Consider the following 15,523-nt stretch of genomic DNA (forward strand, 5'->3'; position numbering starts at 1 on the left):
TGTCACAAATACATACTCATGTAATTGGCTCCTTGCCTCTGGCATCTAAGAGGGAAATTTCACTGACTAACTACTGTACATTTTTGAAGTGTTTAACATGTCAAGACATCTCAGGGAGCTTTGTGTTATGAAAAAGGCTCAGGGTCTCAAAGTAGCATTGAACATTCAACACTATAATTTAACAAAAGAACCCACTGACAGACATTTTCATTGTTATTTCCTGAATAATTTTATTTGTTATATCCAACAGCATAACTCTCCAGTTACTGAGACAAGAGATGTTTTTACATTCAAACACAACTAGGTGGTTATTTAGCCACTTACTGTGCCCCACAACAAAGGAGGGACATCTGGGAGTATTCCGTTTAAACAGGTAGGGACCATAAGGCAAAATAGAACAGTACCTTCACAAGCCAATGGGCGTTACAACTGAAATATAGTCGAATGTTTTCAAATGCAAATATGACCTGCATTTGAAATTGAATGAGATGAATCTGAATCCTCTGCCAATTTGACTGGCTATTGACAGAAAGCAGACAGTTGATTCCATAAAAGTTCATCCACATTTTCTTAAATGGTCCCAAACATTTGTCCATTCAAATTCAATTATGGTTTACTTCTCTTGGAACATAATAACCATCTTTTTCACATACTATGAAAATTAGTATGTACATTTATTTCAAAATGTATTTGCTGGAGTGAATTCAACCTGCTCAAGGGCTGACCAAGCATTTACATTTGTGTGAAGTGTTGTACAATATCAGTTTTTATAATTTTATTAAGTTGTCCAGTCCATTCAAGTCCTTTGAAATTGGCAGAAAAAAACAAGACTATAACTAAACACATTTTAAGAATGACTCTGTTACACCTCCCAAGGTAATGTTGTCATTCTCACACCTGGTCATCAACCCATACATGTGCAGGAATGCTTTCATGGCCAAAAATACTCCATGTTTGGTCCCTCTTGCAATGAAGAACAAATCTCGGTTCCAAAACATTCCATTATAATTCAATTCACTCCGTTTTATAGCAAAAACACACAATCACAGAGCAAATAAAATATTAACATAATTTAATGTACAGTACCAGGTGAAAGTACCTTGTCTAGTTCTAGAACTCACTTTGTACTGCTGGGCCCCAAACCCCAAATCTGAGATTCTTGAAGACTGAAAGTGAACATACTGAAACGCCTTATGTATACAGAAACAAGAGGGAGGGCACGATGACTTACACAGATTTCCTCCCTCGAGAACTTGTACTGAAACATCCAGAAAGTACACAATGGATATCAATGGTAAAGAAGAGATTGGAGATAACATGCATTTCTAAAATGCAAACCTTCATCCCTGTTATGCTCATATCTCCCCAGTCAAAACAAAACTGGAAACAAAAATAAAACAAACCCCTTTTTACCAGTAGTTCTTCTTTGTACACATATTTTCTGGTTTCTTGGACATTTCGCTTATATCATATACATTTCTATGATCATCCACCATTTCAATGAGTTATGACCGCGTGGCTTCTTAGAACAATTGAAGAAAGTATGGTACATTCTCTAAAAAGTATCTTATTTTCCTTTACAATTCATAAAAAATATAGAGAAAAATAATGAGAAAGGTTCTGACGACAGTCCACTGTCCTGCAGAGGCTGTGGAACATTTGAATCTCCAGCTGAGTCACTTCATTGCTTACTAAAACCTGCACTTTTTTTTTACAAGTCTCTTCTTCATTCAGCGTGTATTTCTGTCTCGGGCCTCTGCAGGGCCAGTTCCGCTGGGATGAAGGCGCCCTGGCCCAAGGCAGTGGAGTACGCTCGGTTGCTGTGGCTGCCCGTGAAGCCAGGGTTGGTGGGGAAAGAAGCAGAGGGGACCCCGTGGGGGTTTGGCATGGGGGCCTGTGGCTGAGGTATTGCTGCTGGGTGGTAATCATCCAGGTTGTCGTAGTGAGACTGTATCGCCATGGTGCTGTGTCTCTGCTGCCCACCGTGGGGCTGGTATGAGTGGTCTCTGTCTGGTTCGGAAGTGGCAGCTTGGCTATAGTGCTGCTGCTGGCGCTCTCGGATGCTGTGCGACCGCTCGGGCTTGGGAGGGGCCTGCGCTTTGACGGGGGCCGACTGGTGTTGGTGGTCATCATTGTCCTGGTAACTACCGGGGGTTTTGGACCTGTTCTGGTGGCGGTCTGGATCGGGCTGTTCGTAGCGAGGTTGGAAGCTCCGAGCTCCGTCCCCGGGGTCCTGCTGATGGGCCTGGTAACGGGGTGGGTGTTGGGCTTGGTGCGAGTGGGAGACCTGGCAGGTCCTGGAGTTGCTATGTTTGTCCCCGGTGCCATTTCCCTGACAGTGCTTCTCCGTCTCCATGTACATGAGGACGTCGGGGTCAGACACAAGGTGTCGGGGAGCGTGCTGGGAGCCCGGCGGTACTCCGTAGCGCCCGTCTTTACCCTCGACAGTCATCAGCATGGCTTTGCCGGGGTCCGACTTACTGCGCAGGTGTAGGGTTTCGTACGCTCCCAGGTCGCCAGGCATGAACAGGCCCACGTTGTCATACTGAGACATGACAGGTCCCTTGACCTTCTGCCTGGCCCGGCTCTCTCTGTGGATGGAGTGCATCCGGAGCCTTTCCGAGTCCTCTGGGTTCCATGCGAAGTAGACGGCGGATCCCTTTGAGCCATGGCCCGGAGGCATGTCTCTGCTGACAAAGCTGTGCTCCTTCCCCGGCGGGAGGATGTGGCGGGACAGGTAGTGGTAGCCGCCCGCCTTGCCCCCCGACCGGCTGAGGGTGGGGCCCAGGTCCCGACTGCTGAACGAGTGGAAGTGCCTCAGCCGGATGGTCCCGTAGGGGTCCACGTCGTAGTAAGGGGCGTCCAGCGGGTTGGCGCAAGGCGAATAGGGGCTGTAACGGTACTGCACCCGGCCATTCTCAAAGTAAGGCTGGAGTTGGGTGACGTGGTAGTCAGCCTGTGAGGACTGTTGCGGTGGCTGTTGGTAGGTATTGCACTGGTAGACGGGCCGCTGGTAGTAGAAGAGCTCGTCGTCGGGAGGCACCTCGGTCCGCTGGATGGGCACCGAGCGGATTGCTGAGGGCACGTGGAGCGAGTGCACCCTACGGATAGTGGGGTAGACCGGAGCTCCCTCCATGGGTCCATAGCCCTGGCCATGGTGTCCCGGGCTGGGTGATATGTACTCACCACCCCTGGGAGGCCCATGATGCTTCATTGACTGGTGGCAGGACCTGGGATGAGCTATGGTGTTGTAGCGGTGGTCCGTGCGGGCACTGTAAGGTATCTGGGGCTCCGACTTTGACGCGTAGGAGAGGTGTGGGGGAACACTGTCTGGCCGGTAGTGGTACGAAGGCTGCCCCACGGGAATGGCCCGTTGGTGGTAGTAGGCCTCCCCGGGAGGTTCCAGTAAGGCGGCCTCTCCCTTGGTGTGGTACAGGTAGGCTGACTGCTGGGTGGAAGACTTACGCGGGGGAGGGTGAGGATGGGCGAGGGCCTCCGGCGTGGAGGCCTCTGTCAGGATGTTGTGGAAGATGGCGGGGTTGGCGGCTTCTGTGTGGCTGAGGGCGGCAGTTGCCAATTTGCTCTCAATGGAGCGGACGGGAGGCGCTGGCGGCGTGGGCCCATGGGCGTGGGTCACAGGCTCCGCGCGGGGCTGAACTGGCTTTATGGCCTCCCATGGTCTCTCCACTGGCTCGGATGGGGTGGGGACCACTCTGGCGTTAGGCTGGGGATGGGAGTGGGGCTGGGGATGAGGCTGGGACTGTGGCTGGGCCTGTGGATGAGTATGGAACTGTATTTGAGGCTGTGAAACTGCAACTCGCTGCTCTGACGGTTTCGGAGATGGCGACCAGACGGCCTCATCTACATGGACCTGAAAATGAACCAAAAACAATTCCAGTTGGCTATATAGTTACTTTATCAAAGATATTCTGCAAATATGACAAATTTTCACCAATTTACCTCAGGAGCAGGCTGTGGCAAGACACCTGTTTCCTTGCTCCTGGGAGTGGTGGCTGGGGTGGTGGTGGAGAATCCAGTGCTGCTGACCGCTACCTGGCCCATGGCGGGCTGCTGCCCGTCTGGACTCCTCAGAGTGGGGGACACATGGGCTGGAGGGCAGTAGGGAGTGGTGGTACACTGGTGGTGAGGGGAAGCCGGTAGGGTGAAATCCATATCCTGGTTGGCTCCGGGAGAAGTGGAGGGGAACTTTGCACTGGTGGACATACTGATGGACTCATGGCTCACTGACTGGCAAGGCTGTTTGTCAGTAGGGGTGGTGGAAGGGGGAGGGGAGGAAGGGGCAAGGTTTGGGGTGGTGGGGGTTAAGGTTGGGGTCTGGGCTTCTCCTGCCCTGGGTCCCTCCTCGAGGGACGTCTGGGGGCGCAGAGCTGGGGGAGGGGGCCAGTCCAGGGAGTGTGAGGGCTCCAGGGGTCTAATGGGGACACTGGCGTGGGGGGCTGGGACTGGGAGGGCCTCTTCTGGGTCAGGATAGAGGCCTGCTGGGCGGACTCTGCCAGGGCCAGGGCCAACATGCGGGCGGCGTTCTTCGGATGGGGCGGGGGAGGGAGGAGGGACACAGAGGAGGAGCTGAGAGGGCTGGGGGAGGCTTTTGGAGAGTCCAGACTAGCTACGGCTCCTGGGAGGGGGACAAAAACAGAAGGGAACTGCAGTGTGAGGACAGAGAGAAGAGAAAGTGCGTTTGAAGGGAATAAAAAGAAAAAAGGCAGGCTTGGTCTTCAAGAGTAGGAGAGAGGGGGAAGTGTTAAGCCTGGCGCTCTGGCGGCATCATGTGGAAAGATTTCTCTGAGCTGAAATCCATGCAAGGTGTTAAAGGCATGAGGCGGGGAAACTAAACCTAGAAACGAAACAGGCATTGTCAATCAAAGCATAATTAAACAAAGGCCTTATACTGTAAAGAGAAATGGACAGTTGAAATGGACAGTTCAACTAAATTATATATTGGTTTCCTTACAGGGAAAGGAAACTACTATATCATTTAGTAATTTGGGTGAACTCTCTCTTTAACATTAAAAAAAACATGATAGGTGATCAAGTGAAAATGTAGCAGCTGTATGCAAAGAAGCAGCTGTATGCAAAGAAGCAGCTGTATGCAATGAAGCAGCTGTATGCACCACTAACCTAATTGTTCCTCGCTATTGGTTGCTGGAGGTTGCTGGGCAGTGCTCTCCTCCCCTGTGGAGTCTTGGCTCTCAATGTCGAAGGCAGAGAGCTTACAGTGCAGCTCCATCTGAAAGGCCTCGCTCAGCGACGGCTCCCCTGTCCTCAGCAACACTGAGCCCATTAACAGAGGAGAGTCCCAGGGCAGTCCTGAGGGAGGGGAAGAAGGCTGGGGAACACCATGGCTTTCTGTAAGCCTACTAGAAATCTCCATGTCAAACGGCTCCGAAATGGCCAGTGGAGCCAAAATGTCCGACTTTGACCTTTTAGGGGACACAGCCTGTACGGGTTTGTCAGAGAAAGACACTGAGCAGACCAGCTTCTTGCTCCCTGCTTTCTCTCCCGTGGCCGGGCTGAGGTCAGGCGACAAGAAGGGGTTGGCGAACTTCCCCAGGAAGGAAGGAGAGACGAGCGCCGAGCCGTTGTCAATGCTGCCTGGGCTCCTCTTCGGGCTGGTGCCCTCACCAGTCGCGCCCGTAGCGACATCGCTCAGCCCCAGGGGGAAGGAGAAGGAGCCGTCGGGCAGGCTGCACTGGAACGACATGGGGTCAAAGTCCAACGAGGCCATGCCGATGTCTGGGGGGCTAAGGTCCACGTCCTCGCCGGCTGAACGTGGGGGCGAAATCAGGGCTGGAACATAGATGGGCCCGTCGTCCCCATCGCTGTCCCCTCCGCCGTGGGTGGCGCCCCCGCTGTGGCTCTGGGCCAGATTGTCATCGGAGTTGCAGTGCTGCCGGGTGTGGCTGTCCAGCAGGTCACCGTTGTAGGAAGCCGACAGGGCATCGCTGCTGGAGCGGGGCCGCCGAGGACGGTACACCTTCGACTCTCCTACGGGAGTCAGGGGGAAATCTTCATCAATTCAAAGACAAGTCACAAATGTTTTATTAGAAAAAACTATCTATACAAATACGTTACTACTTGGACCAGAGCAGACTTGCACTGAAGAACAGGCTCCATCAGGCATACAGAGTGGCGTGGTGATAAGTCAGATTATACATTACCTTCAACGTTGTGTAGCGAGGTGAGCGACTCTTCGCTTTTGGCCGATCGCAGTGTCCCCGTGTCCCCTCTGCCACCTGGGACATGAGACAGACAGGCATGAGTTCACATTAATTAGTTTCCGTTCCAACCAAATATAACATTTGTGAGAAGGGTCAGAGAGTGAAGGCTTGGTGTTTGGGAGGGAAGAAGAAAGGGAATCTAACCTGCCAGGGCCATGGCCTTGAGCTCACTGGGTTCGCTGGGGTTGCGGTGCAGCTTGCGCTTGGACATAGACGATGACTTGCCCAGGTTGAAGAAGGAGCGCCAGTTTCCCACCGGTGACTTCTTGGACTTGATGGGGGGCCTTTTCCTGTTGGAGGTGAATGGACAGAACACTCAGTTGGGGAAACAAGTAGTCATGTGTCCTTTTGTTATTGTTGCCTAAACAACATGACTCACTTCTTTATAATATGAAACCACGTACAGTGCCTTCGGAAAGTATTCAGGCCCATTGACATTTTCCACATGTTCTTACTTTAAAGCCTAATTCTAAAATGGATTCAATTGTTTTTTCCCCTTCATCAATGTACACACAATACCCTATAATGACAAAGCAAAAACAAGTTTTTAGAAATGTTAGCTAATTTATAAAGAAATACAAAACTTAAATATCACATTTACATAATTATTCAGACCCATGAATCAGTACTTTGTTGAAGGACCTTTGGCAGCGATTACAGCATAGAGCCTTGTTGGTTATGGCTCTACATGCTTGGCACACCTGTATTTGGCGAGTTTCTCCCATTCTTCTCTGCAGATCCTCTCAAGCTCTCTTAAGGTTGGATGGGGTATGTTGCTGCAAAGCTATTTTCAGGTCTCCCCAGAGATGTTCGATCGGGTTCAAGTCCGGACTCTGGCTGGGCCACTCAAGGACATTCAGAGACTTGTCCCAAAGCCACTACATGCGTTGCCTTGGCTGTGTGCTTAGGGTTGTTGTCCTGTTTGAGGTCCTGAGCACTCTGGAGCAGGTTTTCATCAAGGATCTCTCTGTACATTTCTCCGTTCATCTTTGCCTCGATCCAGACTAGTCTCCTAGTATCTGCCACTGAAAAACATCCCCACTGCATGCTGCCACCACCACGATGCTTCATCGTAGGGTTGGTGCCAAGTTTACTCCAGACGTGACGCTTGGCATTCAGGCCAAAGAGTTGAATCTTGTTTCTCATGGTCAGAGAGTCCTTTAGGTGCCTTTTGGCAAATTCCAAGCGGGCTGTCATGTGCCTTTTACTGAAGAGTGTCTGACCACTCTACCATGAAGGCCTGATTGGTGGAGTTCTGCAGAGATGGTTGTCCTTCTGGAAGGTTCTCCCATCTCCACAGAGGAACTCTGGAGCTCTGTCAGGAGGACCATCGGGTTCTTGGTCACCTCCCTGAGCAAAGCCCTTCTCCCCCGATTGCTCAGTTTGGTTGGGCGGCCAGCTCTTGATAGTCTTGGCGGTTCCAAACTTCCATTTAAGAATGATGGAGGCCACTGTATTCTTGGGGATCTTCAATGCTGCAGACATTTTTTTGGTACTGTTCCCCATATCTGTGACTCGACACAATCCTGTCTCGGAGATCGACGGACAATTCCTTAGACCTCATGGCTTGGTTTTTGCTCTGACATGCACAGTTAACTGTGGGATGTTATATAGACAGATGTGTGCCTTTCCAATCATGTCCAATCAATTGAATATACCACAGGTGGACTCCAATAAAGTTGTGGAAACATCTCAAGGATGATCAATGGAAACAGGATGCACCTGACATCAATTTCAAGTCTCATAGCAAAGGGTCTGAATACTTATGTAAATAAGGTATTTGTTTTTTACTTGTAATACATTTGCAAACATTTCTAAAAGCCTGTTTTAGCTTTGTCAAAATAGGCTATTGTGTGTCGATTGATGAGGGGGAAAACATTATTTAATACATTTTAGAATAAGGCCGTAATGTAACAAAATGAGGAAAAGGTCAAGGGGTCTGAATACTTTGCGAATGCACTGTAACTGTATGCATTCATGGTATGATATTTCCATCCAAGTATTGTATCTCATCTATGCCTCCTCCATTTCAATACTTCACAACTCATGGACAAACATCAGCCGTTAGAAAGATACCAGGGCCGCAGGTTGTTCATACCTCTCCATAGGGAACTCGATAACGGTGTGGAACTTGCCCTGCAGCGCAGCCGGACCCTCCCCCACCTCAATGTACTTGCTATCGGCCGTGACGGGGGAGTTGATCTGTGCCTGGGTCCGGGCCTGGGCCTCCTCCAGGGTCAGCAGCTTGGTGGAGGGGGACGACACCAGCAGGGACTTGGGCCGCAACAACGAGTTGTGTCCTAGGGAAAGGGGAGAAGTGATCATCATGTACACCAGTATCCACCAACCTTAACTGAGTCAAGATCACTTTCGGAGTCAAAATGCAAGCAGAGATCTACCGCTCAGATAAAAAAAATAAAAGAAACATAAATAAAAAAATTATAATCCTATGCAACATTAACCAATTAAAAACAGTTCTGCAGCAATGAGGTTTGTACAGTAGGCTATAGGCCCAATACATTATCACTACATATTGGCTATGCTTGAATTTCCCTGCCATTGTTGTTTTTCTCAGACCATTTTGAAATTATATAAATTTTTTAGGTATATGATCAGACTAATAGATCATTTGTTGTATTACTTGTGAGGCATAGCTGAGTAAGCATAATAATGAGCTTTTACATGTTTTTTATTGGACTGATGGCCTGCATCTGATGGTCAGTCTGAGGAGAGGAAGGGCAGGGCGCAGCCTCTCACCCGACTCACTGTCCATCCGCTCTCCCTTCTTCCGCTGAGAAAAGGGGGCAGTCTTCCAGCTGATAGCAAAACTCAAGTCGCACTGCATTATTTCTGTCTCAAGCACCAATTCATGTGGTTACTCCTATGACCAGAGAAAGTGAAATATTCCTGGATATTAAAAAAGACAAGCAGCTAATAATAACGCAAGCGTATGGAAACACTTTGCTGTTTCATTGCAGCTGCAGTGCTGGTTGTAGCGTGAGTGGAAGTGGGACAACGCGCATTTTAAGACTTAAGTGTTGGCAGTCCTGAATAACAACTTAAACATGAGCTTACTCATAAAAAACACAGCTCTTTGCTGTATTCTCTCTCTATTTATGGTTTTAAACATTTTAAAATCTCACAGTATCAACTCCGCTGTGCATTCGAGGATTCTTTTTACAGTCTATGGCTTGCAGAAACTGTGCCGATGCGGTAATCTGAGCTATCGAATTGGCAGTAGGCCTATAGGGGCACTTGATTTGCTCTCCGGGCCTGCCGGGTAAGGCAGGTGAAAGGAAAATAGGAACGCAAGGCTTTATCGTTGTTACATTTTTTTTTTTAACCCCCTTTTCTCCCCAATTTCGTGGTATCCAATTGTTAGTTACTATCTTGTCTCATCGCTACAACTCCCATATGGGCTCGGGAGAGACTAAGGTCGAAAGCCATGCGTCCTCCAAAACACAACCCAACCAAGCCGCACTACTTCTTAACACAGCGCGCATCCAACCAGGAAGCCAGACGCACCAATGTGTCGGAGTAAACACCGAGCACCTGGCGACCTGGTTAGCGTGTACTGCGCCCGGCCCGCCACAGGATTTGCTAATGCGAGATGAGACAAGGATATCCCTACCGGCCACACCCTCCCTAACCCGGACGATGCTAGGCCAATTGTCCGTCGCCCCATGGACCTCCCGGTCGGTCCGGCTGCGACAGAGCCTGGGCTCGAACCCAGAGTCTCTAGTGGCACTGCAATGCAGTGCCCTAGACCACTGCGCCACCCAGGAGGCCTTATCACTGTTTTTTACAGAAATATTTGGTGATTGACTAGGAATGCTTTGGATATCGACTTTGTTATGGAGGAGACAAATTACTTGCATTAAAAAGTGATTGTTCTGAGTAAGCTACTTTTCTAAATTGAGGGTCAAGTGGATTCTGCTTGCGCTATGACAAAAGCACCACTGGCATTAATTAGAATCAAGCAAAATCCTGCATAAGAAATAATCCTCCAGCTTCGGTTAGCACCGTGGCACTGTGAACATAGATGACATCCCAACAGGTTGGCATGCGTACCTGCTCCCTCCCGTATGAGCGAGCTGAGCTTGGGGCTGAAGAGGACGTCTACATGGTTCAGTATGAACTCCACCACCACCGACTGGATGCGGACCTCCATGAAGGCTGCCGTGCCGCTGAAGCAGGCCGACTCTATCTGCTTGGACCTGGGGAGAGGACATTGGGGATCAACCTTTTTTTAATTACTCATTCTTCCACATAGGGCTGTTGCGGTGACCGTACTACTGCCACAATAGCAGTCATGACCTCAGTATAATTCCACATGACCGTTGAGTCACGGTCATCTCCTTTTATGCCCCCTGGTCATGCTTTGGTAGAACCCAACTTGCTAACTACCATCAGGTCCTAATGGACTGGTATCCAGGGCTCTATTGTCCCTCTAACCGCTCTGACATCAATGCAAAGGCAATCAAAAAATCTCATCAAAACTGTAGTCCTATCATACCTTTAAAACTAACCTCACTGTGATGATCAATTTAAAGAAAGAAGTACAACAGCGGGTTGAAACAGTGTAAAACATGGATGTTGTTTGACGCCAAACACAACGAAATGGACAGCCCTTTCTAAGGTGATGATTCATTCAAAACACCCATAGAGTTTATGCAAATGCATAGGCTTATGAGCCCAAGCCCAAAAGGAAAAATCTTAATAATAATGATGATTGTGCCATTATACAATACATAGCCTACTGCATATTACACATGGCAGAAAAACAACTGATTTAAGATGTCGTTGGTATATACAATTGGTCTAGGCTATACTCCCAAATTCAACACATTTGAGTAAATCACCTTTGAGTGTGAACTGTATTATTATGCATACTGGAAGGACAACATGTCTATCCATGATTCTGGACGAGAACTTAAGGCCCTGGGCGATGCTGTTGGTTCCTTGATTGTGCAGTGCGCCTTACAGTTCGCCTACAATTAGTATATTTGCATTTGAATAACCTAGTAATAGGGAATTTTTTCATAATTAACCTTGATGAGAATATCTCATCTCCTCCTTTCTCAAACATGCAGAGGGGCTGTTAAGTTTAGTGAAATATGTTTGGTTTGCGAAAACATGTTACTATCGATGTTGCCATACATATTTCACAGGTTTCACAAATGAAGCACTGGGTAGCTGCAGGAACAAGGTTGGAAAACCCATGACATACAGAGTCTGGGCGTAATATCATCTGTCAGTCAGCGAGAACATGCTCCGCCAACAGTGGTTGATACATGGAGTGAAATAAGTTCTCTTATTTATTTTTCAGCTACTCATATTAAGCACATGCTCCGCTATAAAACCGAAGTAGCCTACAAAACGCGAGGCCTCCATTCACTATTCGAGTGCAACACAGATGACATGTTCCGGCCCATTTGATAATGGACAATTCTAAATCGAAACAAAATTTGACATATTAGTAAAGATTATTGAGAATAGTCTGATGGGTGAAAATATGATCACTCGACGAGAGAACAGCTGTGTAGCCTGAGGCAAGGAACAGACCTCAAGCTTTTTCTACTACTTTCTCAAATCATCAATAGCCTATAGGTCGCACCATGCAGCCCATATATGTTTTGATTTCTAAGACAGTCTAAGGTTTGTATGGTTCACAATTAAAGACAAATAACATAGGCCTACAGTAGGCCAACTCATTCTGTTCTTCTGAAATACATTTTCCTCATATCATGTTTCTTTAGACTGGACTAAAACAAATAGAGGTATTGTGACGGTGTTTATTAAATGAATGTATTATACTTTTAAATGTAGATGTTCCAAAGGCATCAAGCGGATTGTATGTGTGGAGGCCAGGAGATACTAAACATGTTTATGTTAATTAACGGTCAATTACCGTGAGACCGGCAGTCTTTTGCGTGACAAAAACCGTCTGACCACATTTCATGCGGAAGAATTTGTTTGCTTCCTAAATCGTCATATCATAGCTATTTTCAGTACAAGATCAACTGCAGTTACTCAGAGCAACCTATATATACTAGTACTATTGATTACACTGGTGAGATATGATCAATAACATGACGTTGTCTGACCTCAATAGGTTGGGGGCCCAGACGATGGCCAGGTTCTTGCTGTGCATGTTGGTGATGTAGCTGAAGGTGGCCAGTTGGGACAGGTGCCTCATGAGGAACTCCAGAGTCCTGAGAACAGGATGGAGGATGAAACACACATTTACACCAGTTCTATGACTAATTCTACAGAAGCATGTTTTACCTACTTGTATAAGATCATAAGGTTCTGAAACTTTTTGAGTGGAATACATTAACCATCCATTATGTTTGTATAATATACACAAAAATATGTGGACATCCTTTCAATTGAATGGATTTGGATATTCACATAAGAGTGGAGGGGACCAGGGGGGGGCCCAACTCCATATTAATGCCCATGATTTTGGAATATGATGTTCAACGAGCAGTTGTTCACATACTTTTGGTCATGTAGTTCATATAATGTGTCTATATCATTGTTAATGTTTGACACCCTTCCCAACGCAAAAAAATGTACACTGAACCAAAATATAAATGCAACATGTAAAGTGTTGATCCCAGAAATGTTCCATATGCACAAAAAGCTAATTTCTCTAAATTTTTCTGCACAAATTTGTTTATATCCCTGTTAGTGAGCATTTCTCCTTTGCCAAGATAATCCATCCACGTGTGGCATATCAATAAGGTGAACCTTGTGCTGGGGACAAAAGGCCACTCTAAAATGTGCAGTTTTGTCACACAACACAATGCCACAGATGTCTCAAGTTGAGGGTGCAATTGGCATGCTGACTGCAGGAATGTCCACCAGAGCTATTGCCAGAGAATTTAATGTTAATATCTCTACCATAAGCCGCCTCCAACATCATTTTTAGAGAATTTGGCAGTACGTCCAACAGGCCTCCGGATAATGTGTACGACCACGTGTTCCAGTTCTCGCCAATATCCAGCAACTTCGCACAGCCATTGAAGAGTGGGACAACATTCCACAGGCCACAATCAACAGCCTGATCCACTCTATGCAAAGGAGATGTGTTGCATGAAGCAAATGGTGGTCACATCAGATACTGACTGGTTTTCTAATCCACCCCTATTTGTTTAAGGTATCTCTGGCTAACAGGTGCATATCTGTATTCCCAGCCATGTAAAGTCCACCGATTAGGGCCTAATGAATTTATTTCAATAGACTGATTACCTTATATGAACTGCAACTCAGTAAAATCTTTGAAAATCTGTGTGTTCCTGCAGGGGGCAGCGTGGCTTTGCGCTAACCTGTAATGCGGAGGCGGCAGCTGCTGAATGACATCATGTATTTTGATAAGCCGCTCCTCGTCTGTGGCTGCTGACACGGCCTCCTGTGGAGCGGAAAGGAACGAGGGAGATGGAGGGGAGGATGGAGGGAGGGAGGAGAGTGGTAGGGATCAGTGCCTCTGCGTTAAGAAGTGCTTCATTAACACGACACCTCCACGCAGTCAGTCGGCCAGGGCCGGTGTAGAGGCACTTGCACACCGCTTGGCTCAGCCAAGGGGACAGAACACTCCCGCCGCCACCCTTCCCCCTCTCTTCCATAGCAACCAGCAAACATTTACACCATCTTTACAGCCTCCAGCCAAGACCATTTTGTTTGGTGAGGGGTTTTATTTATTTGAAGTCTGAGTGAGTTTTGTATTTGTAATACTAGTCGTTTAAAGTGGGTGCCATGCGCTTAGATTTGGAGTGGTGGTTCCAAGATAAGCCCTCCAACAGTGTATTTGGTCTTTGGTAAATCGAGAATGTGATTACTGAGGGCCTATGACAATTTTCATATTTTACTTCGGGGGGGAAAGTGTCAGATTAGCTCACCCTCATAACATATACAGTACTTAAACTTGAGATAATTGACACTTGGTCCTGGCGAGGGTCTTGAACATACCCCCCACAGAGACAGAGAAGAAGAAAAAAGTATTTTGCACATGGAAATTGGACGCCAGTTCGGGACAATGCGAAACCTAATAAATACTATCCACAAAGACAGAGCAGGGTTCCTCTTGGGCCAAGGGCACTACGCAACATTGCAACACTGTAGAGCTCTCAAACCAAAACAGAAGGGGCTCGTTGTAACTAGGGGGACGCCAAGCGGCAGCAGCATGTTAGTGTGAGAAATCGTGATGTTTTTGTTTTGGGTGGAGAAGGGCACTCAGTGCAGTCCCCGTGCTGTGCCAAGAGCATGTCCTTACGGAGAATTTCTCGTAGAGCTGATAGGTGAGCAGGGGGTTGGGCAACTCGCGGAAGTAGAGCTTGCACAATGAGCCCACGCAGTGGATGTCCTGGATGTACACGTCTTTGGTCAGGTCGGGGATCTGCTCCGAGTCAAACTCATGCCTAGCGGAGGGAGGGAGAGAAAGACATGGATGGAGAGGGGAGGGAGAGAAAGACATGGATGGAGAGGGGAGGGAGAGAAAGACATGGATGGAGAGGGGAGGGATAGAAAGACATGGATGGAGAGGGGAGGGATAGAAAGACATGGATGGAGAGGGGAGGGATAGAAAGACGGATGGAGAGCGAGAGGGGAGGGAGAGAAAGACATGGATGGAGAGCGAGAGGGGAGGGAGAGAAAGACATGGATGGAGAGCGAGAGGGGAGGGATAGAAAGATGGATGGAGAGCGAGGGGAGGGATAGAAAGACATGGACGGAGAGCGAGGGGAGGGATAGAAAGACATGGATGGAGAGGGGAGGGATAGAAAGACATGGATGGAGAGGGGAGGGAGAGAAAGACATGGATGGAGAGCGAGAGGGGAGGGAGAGAAAGACATGGATGGAGAGCGAGAGGGGAGGGAGAGAAAGACATGGATGGAGAGCGAGAGGGGAGGGAGAGAAAGACATGGATGGAGAGCGAGAGGGGAGGGAGAGAAAGACATGGATGGAGAGCGAGAGGGGAGGGATAGAAAGATGGATGGAGAGCGAGGGGAGGGATAGAAAGACATGGATGGAGAGCGAGGGGAGGGATAGAAAGACGGATGGAGAGGGGAGGGATAGAAAGACATGGATGGAGAGGGGAGGGATAGAAAGACATGGATGGAAAGGGGAGGGATAGAAAGACATGGATGGAGAGGGGAGGGATAGAAAGACATGGATGGAGAGGGGAGGGATAGAAAGACATGGATGGAGAGGGGAGGGATAGAAAGACATGGATGGAAAGGGGAGGGATAGAAAGACATGGATGGAGAGGGGAGGGATAGAAA

General features: G+C 48.1%; 1 protein-coding gene across 1 annotated transcript in view; it reads right to left on the reverse strand.

Moving 5' to 3' along the window:
* Window positions 1-204: 204 nt before the first annotated feature.
* Window positions 205-15,523, reverse strand: part of arhgap32b (Rho GTPase activating protein 32b) — a 235,642-nt gene continuing 220,323 nt past the window's right edge. The window contains 11 exon segments of the mRNA XM_024431996.2: window positions 205-3,871; window positions 3,961-4,325; window positions 4,328-4,636; window positions 5,140-6,006; window positions 6,180-6,254; window positions 6,384-6,529; window positions 8,338-8,539; window positions 10,311-10,456; window positions 12,347-12,454; window positions 13,574-13,656; window positions 14,518-14,662. Of these exon segments, the coding sequence (XP_024287764.2) occupies window positions 1,727-3,871; window positions 3,961-4,325; window positions 4,328-4,636; window positions 5,140-6,006; window positions 6,180-6,254; window positions 6,384-6,529; window positions 8,338-8,539; window positions 10,311-10,456; window positions 12,347-12,454; window positions 13,574-13,656; window positions 14,518-14,662 (4,591 nt within the window). The 3' untranslated portion in view covers window positions 205-1,726.

The sequence above is a fragment of the Oncorhynchus tshawytscha genome, linkage group LG09 (genome assembly GCF_018296145.1).
Source record: "Oncorhynchus tshawytscha isolate Ot180627B linkage group LG09, Otsh_v2.0, whole genome shotgun sequence".
In the NCBI taxonomy this organism is placed as follows: Eukaryota; Metazoa; Chordata; class Actinopteri; order Salmoniformes; family Salmonidae; genus Oncorhynchus; species Oncorhynchus tshawytscha.